The 15,727-nt window shown below is 34.2% G+C and overlaps 1 protein-coding gene across 3 annotated transcripts; it reads left to right on the top strand.

The window, feature by feature from the left end:
* The first annotated feature begins 5,950 nt into the window (after positions 1–5,950).
* On the top strand, positions 5,951–13,985 carry LOC133292730 (ubiquitin-activating enzyme E1 1-like). Of its 3 annotated transcripts, none has more exons than XM_061491167.1 (7): positions 5,951–6,256; positions 6,500–6,915; positions 7,676–7,893; positions 9,939–10,733; positions 11,552–12,420; positions 12,525–12,957; positions 13,172–13,985. In XM_061491167.1, the coding sequence occupies exons 2-7, from the start codon at positions 6,513–6,515 to the stop codon at positions 13,766–13,768; spliced, it is 3,315 nt and encodes a 1,104-aa protein (XP_061347151.1). In that variant the 5' UTR covers positions 5,951–6,256; positions 6,500–6,512; the 3' UTR covers positions 13,769–13,985. The 3 variants fall into 3 exon arrangements, with proteins under 3 accessions (XP_061347151.1, XP_061347152.1, XP_061347153.1); XM_061491168.1 differs by having other exon boundaries at positions 6,497–6,915; XM_061491169.1 differs by lacking the exon at positions 5,951–6,256 and having other exon boundaries at positions 6,495–6,915.
* Positions 13,986–15,727: the final 1,742 nt, after the last annotated feature.

Here is a 15,727-nt window from a genome sequence, read left to right as displayed (position 1 = left end):
CCACTATTCTTAATCTTGTACCATCTCTTCATGGCATCATCAAAAACCCATGTGGGGGGTGTTGCCTTCGTATAAATGTCTTTGTCAATTGTCATCATAATTTTACTATTTTCCCTTCTATGGTGCGGCCTCAATGATGGAAATAATACAATACGCTTCAAATTTATGAGTGGTAACCTAGGAGTAGGAGCATTATCTTGTGAAAACTAGGATAAGTTTGTGGTGAATAGAAAAACCAACAAGTGACACGTTTTAGGGGGGCATTTGTTGGTTATTGTTTTGTTTGTTTCGTGATGGCTATCCTAAGGAGATCAGAAAGGGGTCCCGTTTGATTTTGTGCTGCTTTAGTGGGGAAATAATCAACCTTTTCTGCTGTGAGGTGACGTATTCCCTGCCCGCACATTGCCTGTATATCGCATTATACCTATTGAGAAGTTGAAGAGGAAAATAGCAATGCTACATGAACCAGATTATTATTTTATGTGCATGAACCTGAAATTTTATGTACGGGACAAAGCATTATTTTAAAATATTTGTTTTTTATTGGTAAGTAGCTAGATCAATCTGCAGCCAGCCACACACACACACACATAAGTATTAGAATCAATTTACATTAAGTTAAAAATAATAAATTTCACTTTATTTTCGTATATCTAACTCTTATGATTTATTAGAAATTAATAATTAATTAATGAGTGTGATTTAATAAATCACAATTCACGGAAATCAACAATAATTAAGATATAATGTAAGACTTATTATTTTTACATAAGTTGATCGTGCCATGTCCCGCCTTATTTATATATATATATATATATATATATATATATATATATTAAATATACATAAGTGTAAATATAAATTAAAATTATTGTGCTTGTACAATTCTAGTTAAACATTATTAAAAAAAAACCCTTCTCACATAAGTAGTTAAGCAATCATTTAATTATCCATTTCTTAGATTTTCTTTTGAAAAACATTCTTTAAAAAAAAAAGATTGATTTTTCCATTCTAAGATATATGTGACAAAGTTTCATCATTGAGATACAACGGTGGTTTCTTCTATTAGTTAAATCAATTCTCATTGGAAATATCACTAATTCGCTTACCTCCGGAAAAATCACTATCAGAGCATGCATGTATTATGATAATGAGCTTGAGCTTCAATAAAGAAACTTGATAAAATTGAGTCAAATGAAGAAATTATCTTTATCAAACTAAGAAAAAATGAATATAAAGACAAATAATCAATATTCAGTCTACCAACAAAAAAGAAGAAGAAGCGATTATTCAAATCTAGAAGTTGTCCATATCGTTCATATTCGAAATGATGATAAATTATGCATATCACGAGATAATGAAACTTTGGTGGATGATGGATGCCAACTATCATTCCTCATAATTTGTAAAATTTGTTAGAACATTATAACTAATTTCACAGAAAACTGTAATATTAAAGAGTTAAAGTCCTGTATTTCATGGTTGACATCCACAAAGTGGAAGCGAAGTCAAAAGTTAGCATTGAAGAGCAAAAAATATCGTACCCGAATCCAATTATATGCTTTTACAAACAAGAAAATATAATAATAAAGTGCGTTAGGGCATCTAAAAAAGAGGGTAAAATTCGGATGAGAGAGGGTGCATGGTCCAAAGCTCCAAAGTGCCATGGATCTACATTGGTTTGGCCATTTGAGACTTTGAAAAAAGGAAGTCTCCACTGAAAGATTGTTAGCGATTGGCATGTTGTTTGTATTAGCATGTGATGAGGTGAAAAATTGAAAAGGAAAAAGAAAGAAAGAATTAGAAGAATAAATTCCATCATAAACAAAAGAAAGGTGATTCCTTCTTGTTCTTAACGATTGCAGGCTTGCAGCGGTTGTATTCTTGGATAATGTGCTTTTGAACTTGTATTGAGAAGGTTAACCTAACGATTGTCAATGGGATAAATGAATTTTTGTAAAAGTAGTCGTAGCAAGTGGGTTTAATTCTTTATAGTGCATTATATATTGTCATACATAATTTACATGAGGTTGAATGATTTATGGAATTTTTATTTTAAAAATAATGCTACATGACAGAAAAAATATGTGAAATAACAATTAAGTATGTGTATAGATTAGTTATAAAATATTATATTATAAATTAATTATGTATGTGATTTATTTTGAGAAGACTAGTTTATGTTTACATATGTCAATTTATAAAACAATTTCAATACCAAAACTCACGTTTGCTTTGTATGAGAAAAATAATATGGATTAAATTACTAAAACAAATACAATTATTTAAAACAAATAATAGATTAAAGGCAAAGTTATATTTATCTTTTAAAACTTTTGAAATCAATTATAGCACAATGCTGAAAACCCAGATTGTTAAGAAAGCTGTTTTAGTGAAAATAAAAATATAAAACTTTTATCGAAATTGGTTTCTTCTAAAAATGTAAATATATATGTTGAAATTACTGCTTGCTTGATAAATAAATTTTTTTTTAAATAACAAATATTTTATTTATTTATTTATTCATTTTTGAGAAAAGCTATTTTCAGGACACGGTGAGATGTCTAGAAATATGAATAGAATAAATTATTATAATTTGAGGACGTGAATTCTATGCAATTTAAAAGTTAAAGGAAAGTATTACAAAAAAACAAAAAAAAGTTAAAGGAAAGAAGAGAAGGACATAGTATGAGAAATAAAATGTATTATGAGTATTAAATTCGTACCATTCTTTTTTTCTCAGATATCTTACAGTTTTGTCAACTGAATTGTTTTTTCCGGAGACTAATTGTTATGTAGTGGAACCAGGACTAAATTTTTATGGATTTTTTTTATAATCTGGAGATATTCTCATTCATCCTCTTCCGGTAATCTTGTCTTCGAAGTATGACCCAGAAAGCTATCTCTTATTGGAACAACATGTGTATTGAGCTTCGTCACCGGAAAAAGGATAAGACTAATCCTCTATTTGAGAAGAGGGACACGTTCTCTGATCTTCAAAAAAAATTTCAAAAATTTGTTTGAGATAGGATTTGAATCTCTTAGCCAAACAAATCTTGAAAACTCAATTTGTTTAAAAATATAGTGATATGGACCAAAACTTTTACAAAGTATCGTAAGTGCAATCTCAGAGAAACGGAGAAAGGGGAAAATGTGTAGATTACAAAGGCTTTAAAATTCAGCAGAATAATAACTCATGAAAATATAAAATGGGAAAAACATTTCTCTGGCAATTTGAGATAAGTTTATCTTAGGTTACTCCAAAACTATGTTATTTTATTTATTTATTTTCTTATATTAATTGATTCACCTTTAAATGGTTATAATTCCCATTGTCTCTCTCTTCCTTTATAACAATTGATCCATTTTTGTATGGTTATGATTTAGTAATCAAAGATAAAATTATTTCAAGCAGTTTGAGAAATGATAAGCCCATATAAAATATAATATAAGTATGGGATATCAGTTGTCCCTCAATAATGAAATATAGGTAAAAAAAATATTTACTAATAATGAAAGAAGAAATGATGACCCAAAACCGTTAGCCAATTATAAAGAGTTCTCTCACCCATGGTGCGTGTACTGAGTTGTGTAAAGAAAAATGTAATCTCCTATAATGAATTTCCATGTGTTTTGGGTTATCAAGGGAATAGATTGGATATATTGAGATGTGAGAAGCGCCTAAAAACAGTAATGATAATGATTTGACATGGTTAAGGCATAATTCATGACAGCGAGGGAGTATTTGGTAGAAGATAATTTTTTTTTATTTGGGAATCTCGATTTTTTAGAATATGATGAAAATATTCAGTTTATGATAATATTCGAAAATTAAAAATTTAAAAAAAATTCAGTTTCGCGAAAATCCTGAAAAATATCTTTACCAAATGCCTCCTGAATATTATGGATCCAACTAATGGCCTTATATTAAAAAAGGTTCAATAACGGCAAACAATTAAGAAAGAAATATGAATAGAATTTTAGGAAGATATTGATATTATCATATCTTTAATAGATTAAGCATTGAGTCCCCAATTCAGAATTTTACTATCTAGATAAATTTTCTATAAATAGGAAGTTAAACCTATAAGTATATACTTTTGAACTTTCTTTTATCTATCAATGCAAACTTCCCACGTCTTAATTACATCGTTCTCCCATAGCACAATAGTTAATCTCTATAATATTTCTCTCATAGATATTTGAGAAAGGATATACAAATCCGATAATGACTCACCATTTATCATATTCAATATCTCAATATTCAAGATCTTAATGTTATGAATCAAAATTCCAACAACACAAGCTATTAAGATTGATACAGTGGTGAAGAATTTGAATAAATTGTACTAGATTGTATCTTCAGTTCTCACATGTATAAAAAAGAATCCTAAGGGCACCAATGTCATGATAAAAAGAATCACATTTATTGTAAAGAACTTTGGGATACATCACTCCAAAAGCTAGCACATTTATTGTAAAGAACTTTGGGATACATAACTCTTTTGGGCTTGAAGTGTGTATACTGCACGGACCCACTTTTTGGTTTATCTTTTTGTGCTTTTTATTTTAATTCCACTATAAAGTGGAGGCAGAAAAATCACTCAAGCTCTGATACCATATAAAGAACCTTGGGATACACCACCTAAGAGCTAGCTCAAAGGATGAGAGTGCTCAAGACTTTATAAACTCCACATTAATGACACATACAAACCAATGTGGGACTATATATCTCGCGCTGATAAGCAGCCCGACTTAGACGACGACTAATGCCTTCTCCCAACCTCAAAATGTTTTGAGGTTGAGCACAAGAAAAAGCAAAAAAGAAGCAACTCCTTGAGCGCTAGGAGAGGGACCGCCAGATTGAGGATGAGGAGCGGGGTCGTTTTTCAAGCACGAATAGAACGATAACATTTCTTCCCGGTAAAGTTTCATTCTATTTCAACTAGCAGCATGTTTGTTTTAATTTTTAAGTCGCCACAAATGATATTTTGCAATCCCAATCATATTTCTTGATCTTTTCCTCTCTTTTCCCCCTACGAACCAAACATGCTCATCTCCCTGATAGTGAAAAACGAGTTCATCTCCTACATTCTTGCCAGAATTTGAGGTCTCTTTGTCAGGTGTTTAGTAGTTCCATGGGAGTTACAAATAAACAGTGAATAACAAATTTTTTTTTATTTAAAAACTATTTTTGTTACTATTAACGTTTTAAAATTGAGATGATGTAAAAAAGAGAGAGTAAAAATAGCAGGAAAAATTAAGTGGTTTGCATCTATCATGTCACATGCTACAAAAAAGTTTCCTACACACACAATATCTTGTGGGGCTCGCATTTTTTGAAGCAAAAAAAAAAAACTAAAGCACACAAAACGAATCTCTATAACATTACACAATCACTTTTTTTACAATATAACTCTTATTAAACCCGAAAATTAATAGTTAAACTATAAAATACTTTCTATGCACGAGAAAACACACACCATTTTGGTCCAAAACGTCGATGCACTCGTTCCGTATGTAGCATTGATATCGATTCGGGACACGATACGATATGACACTCTGACACGTTAATTCTAAAAAATGTTAGATTCTGACACGTTTTGATATTGAATAATATTTTTAATTTATATTGCGTATATTATATTTAATATTCAATAATTTAACAAAAAAATAAAGCTAAACTTATAATTATAAATATTTATATTAAATTCAATAGAATAGTAATAGTAATCCAACGAATCTAATAGTTAAGACTAAAAATATAACGCAACGTAAGATAACCTTTAAACTTTTTTTTTTAAAATTTTACAATGTGTGTTAAAGTGTCAGAATATCGAGAAATATTAAACAAGACACGTCAAAATTATTTCTCGACACAACACGTCTTTTAAAGTACGGTGTTTCGTAGCTGGTTGGGCATTGGTTTGGTCTACACCGCTCACGATTTGATGATCACAGTAACAGGCCCACACCACACAGCACCTACTCTCTCTCTCTCTCTCTCACTGAAATGGTAGTGACTAGTGAGTGAGCGAAGGGAAAATCAAAATTCACCATTATCGCTCTCCAAAAACCCTAGGTAGACGCAAATCCATAAATGCCCCTCTCTCCTTCTCTCTCTTTCTCTTATATCAAATCCTCACTTACTCCTCACATTTCTAAACTGAACCAAAAAGAAAAACCAAATTCTCTCTCTCTCCGTTTCTCATCTTCCATCCAGATTCCATTCTTTCCTTCTCCCAAGTTCCAATCGGTACGTTCCCTATCTTCTACTCCACCTAATATCAAGATTCATACATCTTCCGCTGTTTTTTTCTTCGTTGTTCTGCACTCGAATCACGTGACAGTTAGGGTTTTGGATCATTTCTTACTTTATGTCTCGGGATCTTCTTCCCGATCATGGTTTTAACTTGTTTGCTGTTGTTTTTTTGTATTTGTTTGTTTGTTTTTTTGCGTTGATTCTCTCTATGGTGCGGTTTCGTTGCGTGTTCAGCAGCTTACTGCACTATATGCTTCCTAGAAAGAGAGCTAGCGAAGGAGGAGTGGTTGTAGAAGAAGAGACCGACACCACCACGAACAACAACAACAACAACAACGCAGGTGCTGCTGCGGCGCCGTTACACAAGAAGGCTCGGATCGGCTGCTTTGCTGCCTGCTCGCGTGCTGGTGCCGCCGAATCAACGGAGAACGACAGCGACCGGAGCTTCAGTAGCGGCAGCAACAACAACAACAACAGCGCCGGGAATTCGATCGGAGGAGCGTCGGTTATGGCTTTGGGCGATTCTAACCCGCCGGATATTGACGAGGATCTGCACAGCCGTCAGCTCGCTGTGTATGGCCGGGAGACCATGAGGAGGCTCTTTGCATCTAGCGTCCTCGTTTCAGGGATGCAGGGCCTTGGTGTCGAGATTGGTAATGGGTCTTCGAAAATCACTTTTAACTGCTTCCTTATAAGTTGATGTTTATTTCGTGACTACTGACTAGTAGATTAGATGTGGGGATGCCTCGTTTTCATTTGCTTTTCAACATGGTTTTTATCTGATGAACTAGGGTAGCGGTTAAATCTTCGGGGTTTATAGACACACTTAAATGCTAAGTTGACTAGGGTCTGGTGTTCTAGGACGTAATATAGTAGCAATGGTTTTCTCCCATCTTTTGTTGCCGTAGCTTCCATGTCTCTCTTATAATAAAAGAAAATCAATTAACTATGTTACTTGATGGGATTGGTATTAGTAGTTTTGGTTATTTGGTCCCCGGTGTCCTCTGTTTGCTGAAAAATGAAGTGAAGCAATGAGACTCACACTGTTGATAATCTTGTAATTTGTTGTCCAGTCTAATAAATGATTACTTGTTGCTCATTTTAAGTATTACAAGTTTTATATCATTAACTTCAAATAGGATATCAATTTGTTGTATGTATACCTATCAACTGATTTTAAGGAGTAATTTGTGCTGATGTATCTTTGGGCAACCTTGCCAAAGGTCCTCACTTATGCCCATTCAATTTAGATTGATTAATTAAGAGCGTTTCTAAATTCATAATGCACTTTGAACCATTCTATTTGTTTTGTGGCTTTATTTTTTAATGGTTCTGGGTTATAGATTCAAATAGTGCCAGCTCTGTAATACTTGATCTTGTTTTTTGTATCCTAATAAAGTTTACTACGTGCAGCAAAGAATCTCATTCTGGCTGGTGTCAAATCTGTAACCTTGCATGATGAAGGGACTGTGGAGTTATGGGATTTGTCCAGCAATTTTGTGTTTTCAGAGAATGACCTTGGTAAGAACAGGGCGGTGGCTTCTGTTAGTAAGTTGCAGGAACTCAACAATGCAGTGCTTGTAATAAGCTTGACAACTAAGCTGACAAAAGAACAACTTTCTAATTTCCAGGTTGCTTTCTACTCCTTTATATTTTTTGAACTTCATATTCTGTTAAATGCATTTCTATGTAATCTGCTATATATCAAGTAACTACATCTGTATGTTGGCTTGTTTTGATGTCTGTGGAACTGTGGGAGAGGATTTTCCTTGTGCATGTGTTGATAGTGAGAGGATAATTTGTAATCTTGTGTAGTTATTTGCATTTCAATTTCATTTGTTTGAAACATTACTTGTGTTACAGTTTTGTATGGGTACGCATTAACTACTAAACTTGGTGATTAATAATTAATAATGAGTGAATGATAAAAAAATGAAAGATTATGGGGGAAATTACCGTAAATGCAGAGTCAATGGTTACATGTCTCACGTACTATATATTGCTACCATATATTTAGTTGGCTTTACATTTGCCCGTGTTATTTACTGTTGTCTTTGTTGTACTTCTAACTTTAATGAAGTGGTTGTCTATTTACTTCTGTTGTTCCTGAAATTGGGTTAGAGTAGTGGAGAGATTGCTGACTGCCTCCTTCAGCGAGCTGATGTCAGTTGACATTTGATCAGCAAAATCAAGACACCAAGCCTCCGTATGCTATGACTCAAAATCAAGCCTCACAACAGAACGCAACAGACATCCTAAACAAACCACAACTCAAAACCATCACAAATTTCTCCACTTCCACAAGCAGAAAATCCAATCCCATTTCATCCCCAGAGCACTATCAGTCTTAAATCCTACCACCTGTGAAACGCTAAACTCCAGCCCATAGCATAACTCTGTCGCTCCACCGCATCTTACCGCCTCAGACCACCATCAATCTTGCCCTGACCACCATGCGCCACCCCCATCCACCCCCATCACTTGAGCTGTAGCTTCCACCGAATCCCGGTGTCAAACCTCTTTTCCTCACCCAATCCTAGTGTTAAAACTGAATTACCGCGCCTTGAGGTTTCTCCTGCTTCCCCTGCAGTTGTTAGGAATGAAAGCATGGGGAAGAGTGAGACAGATCAAGAAGAAAATCTCCATCCAATCCTAGTCTCAATATTTGCTGTGTGCTGACAATGCTATTTGGTTTGTCTATAGCTATGAAATCCAAAGGAACCCCTACTCCCTTGATGACAATACTGGCTTTGTTGCTAGTGGATGAAGTGTCAGAAGTTTGGGGCTTCGGACAGTCGACAGGTTGGGGATTTAGGGTTTGAAATTTGAAGAGAATGGGGTTTGGGGCTGCTATTGTGAATTTGTAATTTATAATTCTGTCCTGTGAAGTGAAGGATGAAGGTTTTTTAGTCTATTTTAAATTTAATGCATTAATGACTAAAAAGTTAACTTCTATATGTAGATGTATATATACTACAGGTGATTTTGTAATTTCACTTGTACATGAATCCTGCAGGGCAGGGAGTGTGATCCCCATTTCTGTCTCCGAATCTACTTTGGGGCAATTTTCTCCATGTAGAAAAATTCTAGAACACAGCCCCAAATGGAGTATTCTGTGTGGAGATCCCTAAATTTGGGTAGAAGTTGTCATCCCTAAGTATAGCTGCAAACTGGGTCGCATATAATATTGGCTATTGTTCTTAAGTCAATATTTTTTTTTGCTAACAATGTGCAGTGAGACACCTTTTCTAGTAAATTTTAAAGTTGATGGAAAGGTTTTTTTTTTATTTTTTTGCATGTAATTCTTAATGCTTATGTGGTTGTTGTGATGGTACATGTTCCGTGTTATGAGTATTGGCAATAATGTGTTAGGAGACAACTACTTGCATCCATTACCATATTATTAGCTCTACTGTTTATCGCCAAAATTAAATCTGATGTTCTTTGTATTGTTTAATATTATTGGTAAAAATGTAAAATAAATTAACATTATTCTGTTGTAGTAAGATTTGTCCTTTTTGTGAATTGTAATGCTGAAGTGATATAACACTCAGATTGTGAATGTTTGATGGTTAATGGTGTAATTTAAAGATAACTTTGCTATCTGCAACCATGAATCCATTTGTATCTGACTTATTTGGATAAATTTACATTTGTTTATTTTACTATTTTTTAGGCTGTTGTTTTCACTGATATCAGTCTAGAGAAAGCCATCGAGTTCAATGATTACTGCCACAGTCATCAGCCTTCTATTGCCTTTATCAAAACTGAAGTTAGAGGCCTTTTTGGTTCTGTGTTTTGTGATTTTGGGCCTGAGTTCACTGTTTTTGATGTTGATGGAGAGGAACCCCATACTGGTATAATTGCATCCATCAGCAATGACAACCCTGCTCTAGTATCCTGTGTTGATGATGAGAGGCTTGAGTTTCAGGATGGAGATCTGGTTGTATTCTCTGAAGTTCATGGTATGAAAGAGTTGAATGATGGAAAGCCAAGAAAGATTAAAAACGCTAGAGCATATTCATTTACTCTCGAAGAAGACACCACAAATTATGGTATTTATGAAAAAGGTGGTATTGTCACACAGGTCAAACAACCAAAGGTTTTGAACTTTAAACCACTCAAGGAAGCACTCAGTGATCCGGGTGACTTTCTTCTGAGTGATTTTTCTAAATTTGATCGCCCACCTCTCCTTCATTTAGCATTCCAGGCTTTGGATAAGTTCATTTCTGAGATAGGTCGCTTCCCTGTTGCTGGTTCTGAGGTTGACGCACAGAAACTTATATCTATTGCCAGTGATATTAATGGAAACTTAGGTGATGGACAGTTGGAAGATGTGAATCCAAAACTTTTACGACAATTTGCCTTCGGTGCTAGGGCAGTATTGAACCCTATGGCTGCCATGTTTGGTGGAGTTGTGGGACAAGAGGTTGTCAAGGCGTGCTCAGGGAAATTTCATCCACTTTTTCAGGTAACTAATATTTCTTCTTCTTAATCATTATATCCTCTGTTATTTTGTGTGTTGCAAATGAAGTTAGCCCATATGAAAGTCTTTTCCATAATATTGTTCTCCAGTTAGTTAGCCAATTGTTTTTGTGTGTTCAATTTGCTGCTTTCAGCTGGATATTTTATTACTCTGCACGTTCTATAGTTTTCTGTAAAAATAACTATGAATGAATATTTATGATTTAAACAAAGCAACCTATGTATGATCTTGAATCTTTAAAAAAGAAGATTCTTTCCCATCAGTTGAGCATTGTACTTGTTGAACTTGATTCTTATAAATGAAATTTACTTGACTATGACTTGACAGCTTGGATTTTTTAAATCTTTGTGATTATCCTAGAATGAGTATTGCATTGTACCTTTTCTCTCTCTGCACAATCCTCTAACACTGTCTGAAAGTAATCCTTACCTTGAGGCAATACCATCGGTGTGCAAGCTCTGATAAAGTTTGTGCTTTAGTATACACATATCTGCATACATACCAAGATTTGACCAAATGGATGTGCATAGACGTTGGTTGGTTTAAATCCTTGATATTCTAACATTATCTTGAGAGGGTGATGTGATATCATGGCTAACAGTCCCAAGATGTATTGACATTATTACGTTTTGTTTAGTTCCTAAAAAATAATAGGAGTGTCTATTGGTAAATATATGTTATTCATGTTTCATTTTTTTCATTCTCACTTTAATGAGCATTTTATTTTATTTTTGAGGTTATAATACTTTTACTTGTTGCCCTGATTGATTTTTGTGGTTTTAACTTCTATTCCTTCTCTGCAGTTTTTCTACTTCGACTCTGTGGAGTCACTTCCTACAGAACCACTGGATCCTAATGATTTGAAGCCAATAAATAGTCGTTATGATGCACAAATTTCAGTTTTTGGACTAAAGTTACAGAAGAAATTGGAGGATGCTAAAGTGTTTGTTGTTGGATCTGGTGCATTGGGATGTGAATTTTTAAAAAATCTTGCCCTAATGGGAGTTTCTTGTGGAAGTCAGGGGAAACTGACAATTACTGATGACGATGTCATTGAGAAGAGTAACCTAAGCAGGCAGTTCCTCTTCCGTGACTGGAATATTGGCCAGGCTAAGTCTACAGTCGCTGCTTCAGCTGCTTCATCTATAAATCCTCATCTCAATATTGAAGCTTTGCAAAATCGTGTTGGCCCTGACACGGAAAATGTGTTTCATGATACCTTCTGGGAAAACTTGAGTGTTGTGATTAATGCACTGGACAATGTGAATGCGAGACTGTATGTTGATCAGAGGTGCTTGTATTTCCAGAAGCCACTTCTTGAATCTGGAACACTTGGAGCCAAATGCAATACCCAGATGGTCATTCCCCACCTAACAGAAAACTATGGTGCATCAAGAGATCCACCCGAGAAACAGGCACCAATGTGTACTGTACACTCATTTCCACACAACATTGACCATTGCTTGACATGGGCTCGATCAGAGTTTGAGGGTTTGCTTGAGAAGACTCCAGCTGAAGTAAATTCATATTTGTCCAATCCAAGTGAATATTCTACTGCAATGAGGAATGCTGGTGATGCTCAAGCAAGGGATAACTTGGAGCGTGTTCTTGAGTGCTTGGATAAAGAGAAGTGTGAGACTTTTGAAGATTGCATTACTTGGGCTAGGCTAAAGTATGTTTAATTGATAATACATGCTTATGTTCTCTTATAGGAATGTTGTGGGAGCATACTAATTTTTTTGTGTCCTACATTGAAACATGATTTTTTATTCACAGGTTTGAAGATTATTTTGCTGACCGAGTGAAGCAGTTAGCTTATACTTTTCCTGAAGATGCTGCAACTAGTACTGGAGCTCCTTTCTGGTCTGCACCAAAACGATTCCCTCGTCCACTGCAGTTCTCATCCTCTGATCTTGGTCATCTCCAATTTGTGATGGCAGCTTCTATACTAAGAGCAGAAACATTTGGTATCCCAATCCCTGACTGGGTCAAGAACCCTAAGAAGTTGGCTGAAGCTGTTGATAGAGTGATAGTACCCGACTTTCAGCCCAAGAAAGATGCAAAAATAGTGACTGATGAGAAGGCCACCAGTCTCGCAACTGCTTCCATAGATGATGCAGCTGTTATTAATGATCTAATCATCAGGTTAGAGAGGTGCCGGACAAAGCTGCCGCCAGGGTTCAGGATGAAGCCTGTTCAGTTTGAGAAGGTCTATTTTTCTCTCGTTGAGTTTTTCTTCTGACTGAAATTTTACCATGATGCTCGATAATGCCTTTTCTGTCTTAATTGAATTTGGTAGTTACAATTGGGGATTTTGTATTGGTGGTGGGGTTGAGTAATGAACTTTTCCACCTGCATTTTATTTTTTCTAAATAATATTGATCAACTAAGTTAGAAATTGCCTTTCTGCTGTAAAACTGCAGGATGATGATACAAACTACCATATGGACGTGATAGCTGGGCTTGCCAACATGAGGGCACGAAATTACAGCATTCCTGAAGTTGACAAGCTCAAGGCGAAGTTTATTGCTGGACGGATCATTCCAGCAATTGCAACCTCAACTGCTATGGCCACTGGGCTTGTCTGCCTGGAGCTGTTCAAAGTTTTGGACGGAGGGCACAAAGTTGAGGACTACAGAAACACATTTGCCAACTTAGCACTGCCTCTCTTTTCCATGGCTGAGCCAGTTCCACCAAAGATCATCAAGCATCAAGATATGAGTTGGACAGTTTGGGACAGATGGATTCTAAGAGACAATCCTACACTCAGGGAACTTCTTGAGTGGCTGAAGGCAAAAGGCTTGAATGCTTATAGTATTTCATGTGGAAGTTGTCTGCTCTATAATAGCATGTTCCCTAGGCACAAAGAGCGAATGGACAAAAAAATGGCGGATTTGGCAAGGGAAGTGGCCAAGGTGGACATCCCTCCGTACCGTCGTCACTTGGACGTTGTTGTGGCCTGTGAGGATGATGAGGATAATGATATTGACATCCCTCAAATATCCATTTATTTCCGTTAGGCTGTTTTCATCATATCAGGTGTGTCTGAAGTAGTTTAGAATGACAGAATGTTTGACTTTACTGTTCCATATTCATAATGGGTACACACAAGGTAACACCTCTGACCATATCACCGATTTACAACTGAATTGAATAGAAACTTTCGTTCCTTGTATGTTATATCATTTGCTTTTTTTTTTTTTTAACCCTTCCCTTCTTTCTTGGGATGGTAAATTGATGGAATGTCTTATCTTCTGCATCTCTTCCCTATTTGTTATATTTCTCGGCTACCGCAGCACCGCTTCATGGTAGGAAGCGAGTTTTATTATTCTGCCCTTGGCATGTAGTTGTTTTGTACAATTATTTTTAGGGTTCGACATGACAAGAGTTTTTTTATCTGCGCACACATATCAAGTGAGAGTCCACACTTTAAAAAAAAAAAAAAAAAAAAAAAAGTCAGGATCCGGAGTTGGTTCTTGGTAAAAAAAGTCAGGATATGAAATCGGATCTTGTAAGTGTTATTTCTATGGGAGTGGATCTTCTCATATGAAAAAGTAGTCATGTGATTATGTTATTTGATCACAATTATTCATTGATGATGAGATAAGAGAGAGAAAAGTGTATAATTTTTAAATATGTGGTTGTGATCAAATGATACGACCACATGATCATTTTTTTACATGATAGAATCTACTCCCTATTTCTATATCATGACAAACTGATTTCTCGTTTTTATAAAAAAAAATCATTTATGTTTGGTGGAGTAATTTTTTATTTTTTGTATAGTGAAGTGAGCAAAAAGAAAACAAGTGGGGCAGAGTTAACGAGGGCTTTTGCAATTGACGGTCAGTTTTGAGTTTGATTTCGGGTGATAGTGAAATTTGCTTAACGAGTTTTATCACTGCATCATAATTAAATTTAATCCTTTAATTTCGTGTTTAATTCAATGGGATTTGTGAGATTCCCTATAAAATATCTCAAATTATATTCAGTATTTTATTAGTATAATTTAGAATATCTTAAAAAATGTTTAGAATATAGTTTAGAATCAGTTAGTGATCTAATTGAGGAAGAAGGTTCAGGAATTATTTTCTATTTCGTTATGTATCTTAATTTACTTATTTAATTGGGGTTAGAAGTCTTATTTTAATATTGGTGGGCTGTAGGCTTACGCTACTACTTGATTAAATTTTAGTATAAATAGGACAGTTATGAGTTTATGATAGTATTTTGTAATATGCGATTACACATCATATAAGTATAATATTTTATTATTTATAGTCTTTATATATATATTTCTTTTTCTATTTTATACCCAAATTTTATAATTTCAACATAATTACAAAATATTAATATATATTATTATCAATTATAATTTTTTACTAAAAAAATTACTATTCACTTTGTAATATACGATTATACATCATATAAATATAATATTTTATTAATGGAAAAAATTATATGTTATTTTAAAAGACATAAATTTGTATTGTTTTTAAGTGAAACAATCATATTTTGATAGATGTTTGGTGAGGTCGATATTTGGTGATTTTTACATTCTCTTTCTTGAGGTGAGAAAACGAGAGTATTTTGGAGAGAGAAAAAAGCATAAAAAATCACTAAATATTCATTTTACTTAAAATGATATCAAGTTGTATTATTTAAACTGATAAATATTTTTCTCTTTTAATGTATTATTATTTACTAATTTAAGTTTAACATTTTATAAACTCTGGATATATTATTCAAAGAGTTTTAATTCAGATTAGAACTATAATTTTGTCTTATTTATTTGTTTCAAATGTAAAAATCAAGATTTTGAATTCATTTAAATTGTAAATTTCAATTCTTGTAAAATTAGAATTGAAATATATCACTAAATTACTTTGTTTTGTATGACCTTTTATTGAAAACTTAATTTGATGATGTGAAATTATTTTGTAAGTGGAATAATAACCCGACCTCACTTTAATAAGCCT

This window comes from Gastrolobium bilobum, unplaced genomic scaffold (assembly GCF_033153095.1).
Source record: "Gastrolobium bilobum isolate Gb01-03AN ecotype WA unplaced genomic scaffold, APGP_CSIRO_Gbil_v1 utg6105, whole genome shotgun sequence".
Classification (NCBI taxonomy): Eukaryota; Viridiplantae; Streptophyta; class Magnoliopsida; order Fabales; family Fabaceae; genus Gastrolobium; species Gastrolobium bilobum.
The sequence above is the reverse complement of the archived record's forward strand: the minus strand, read 5'-3'. Positions and strand labels throughout refer to the sequence as shown.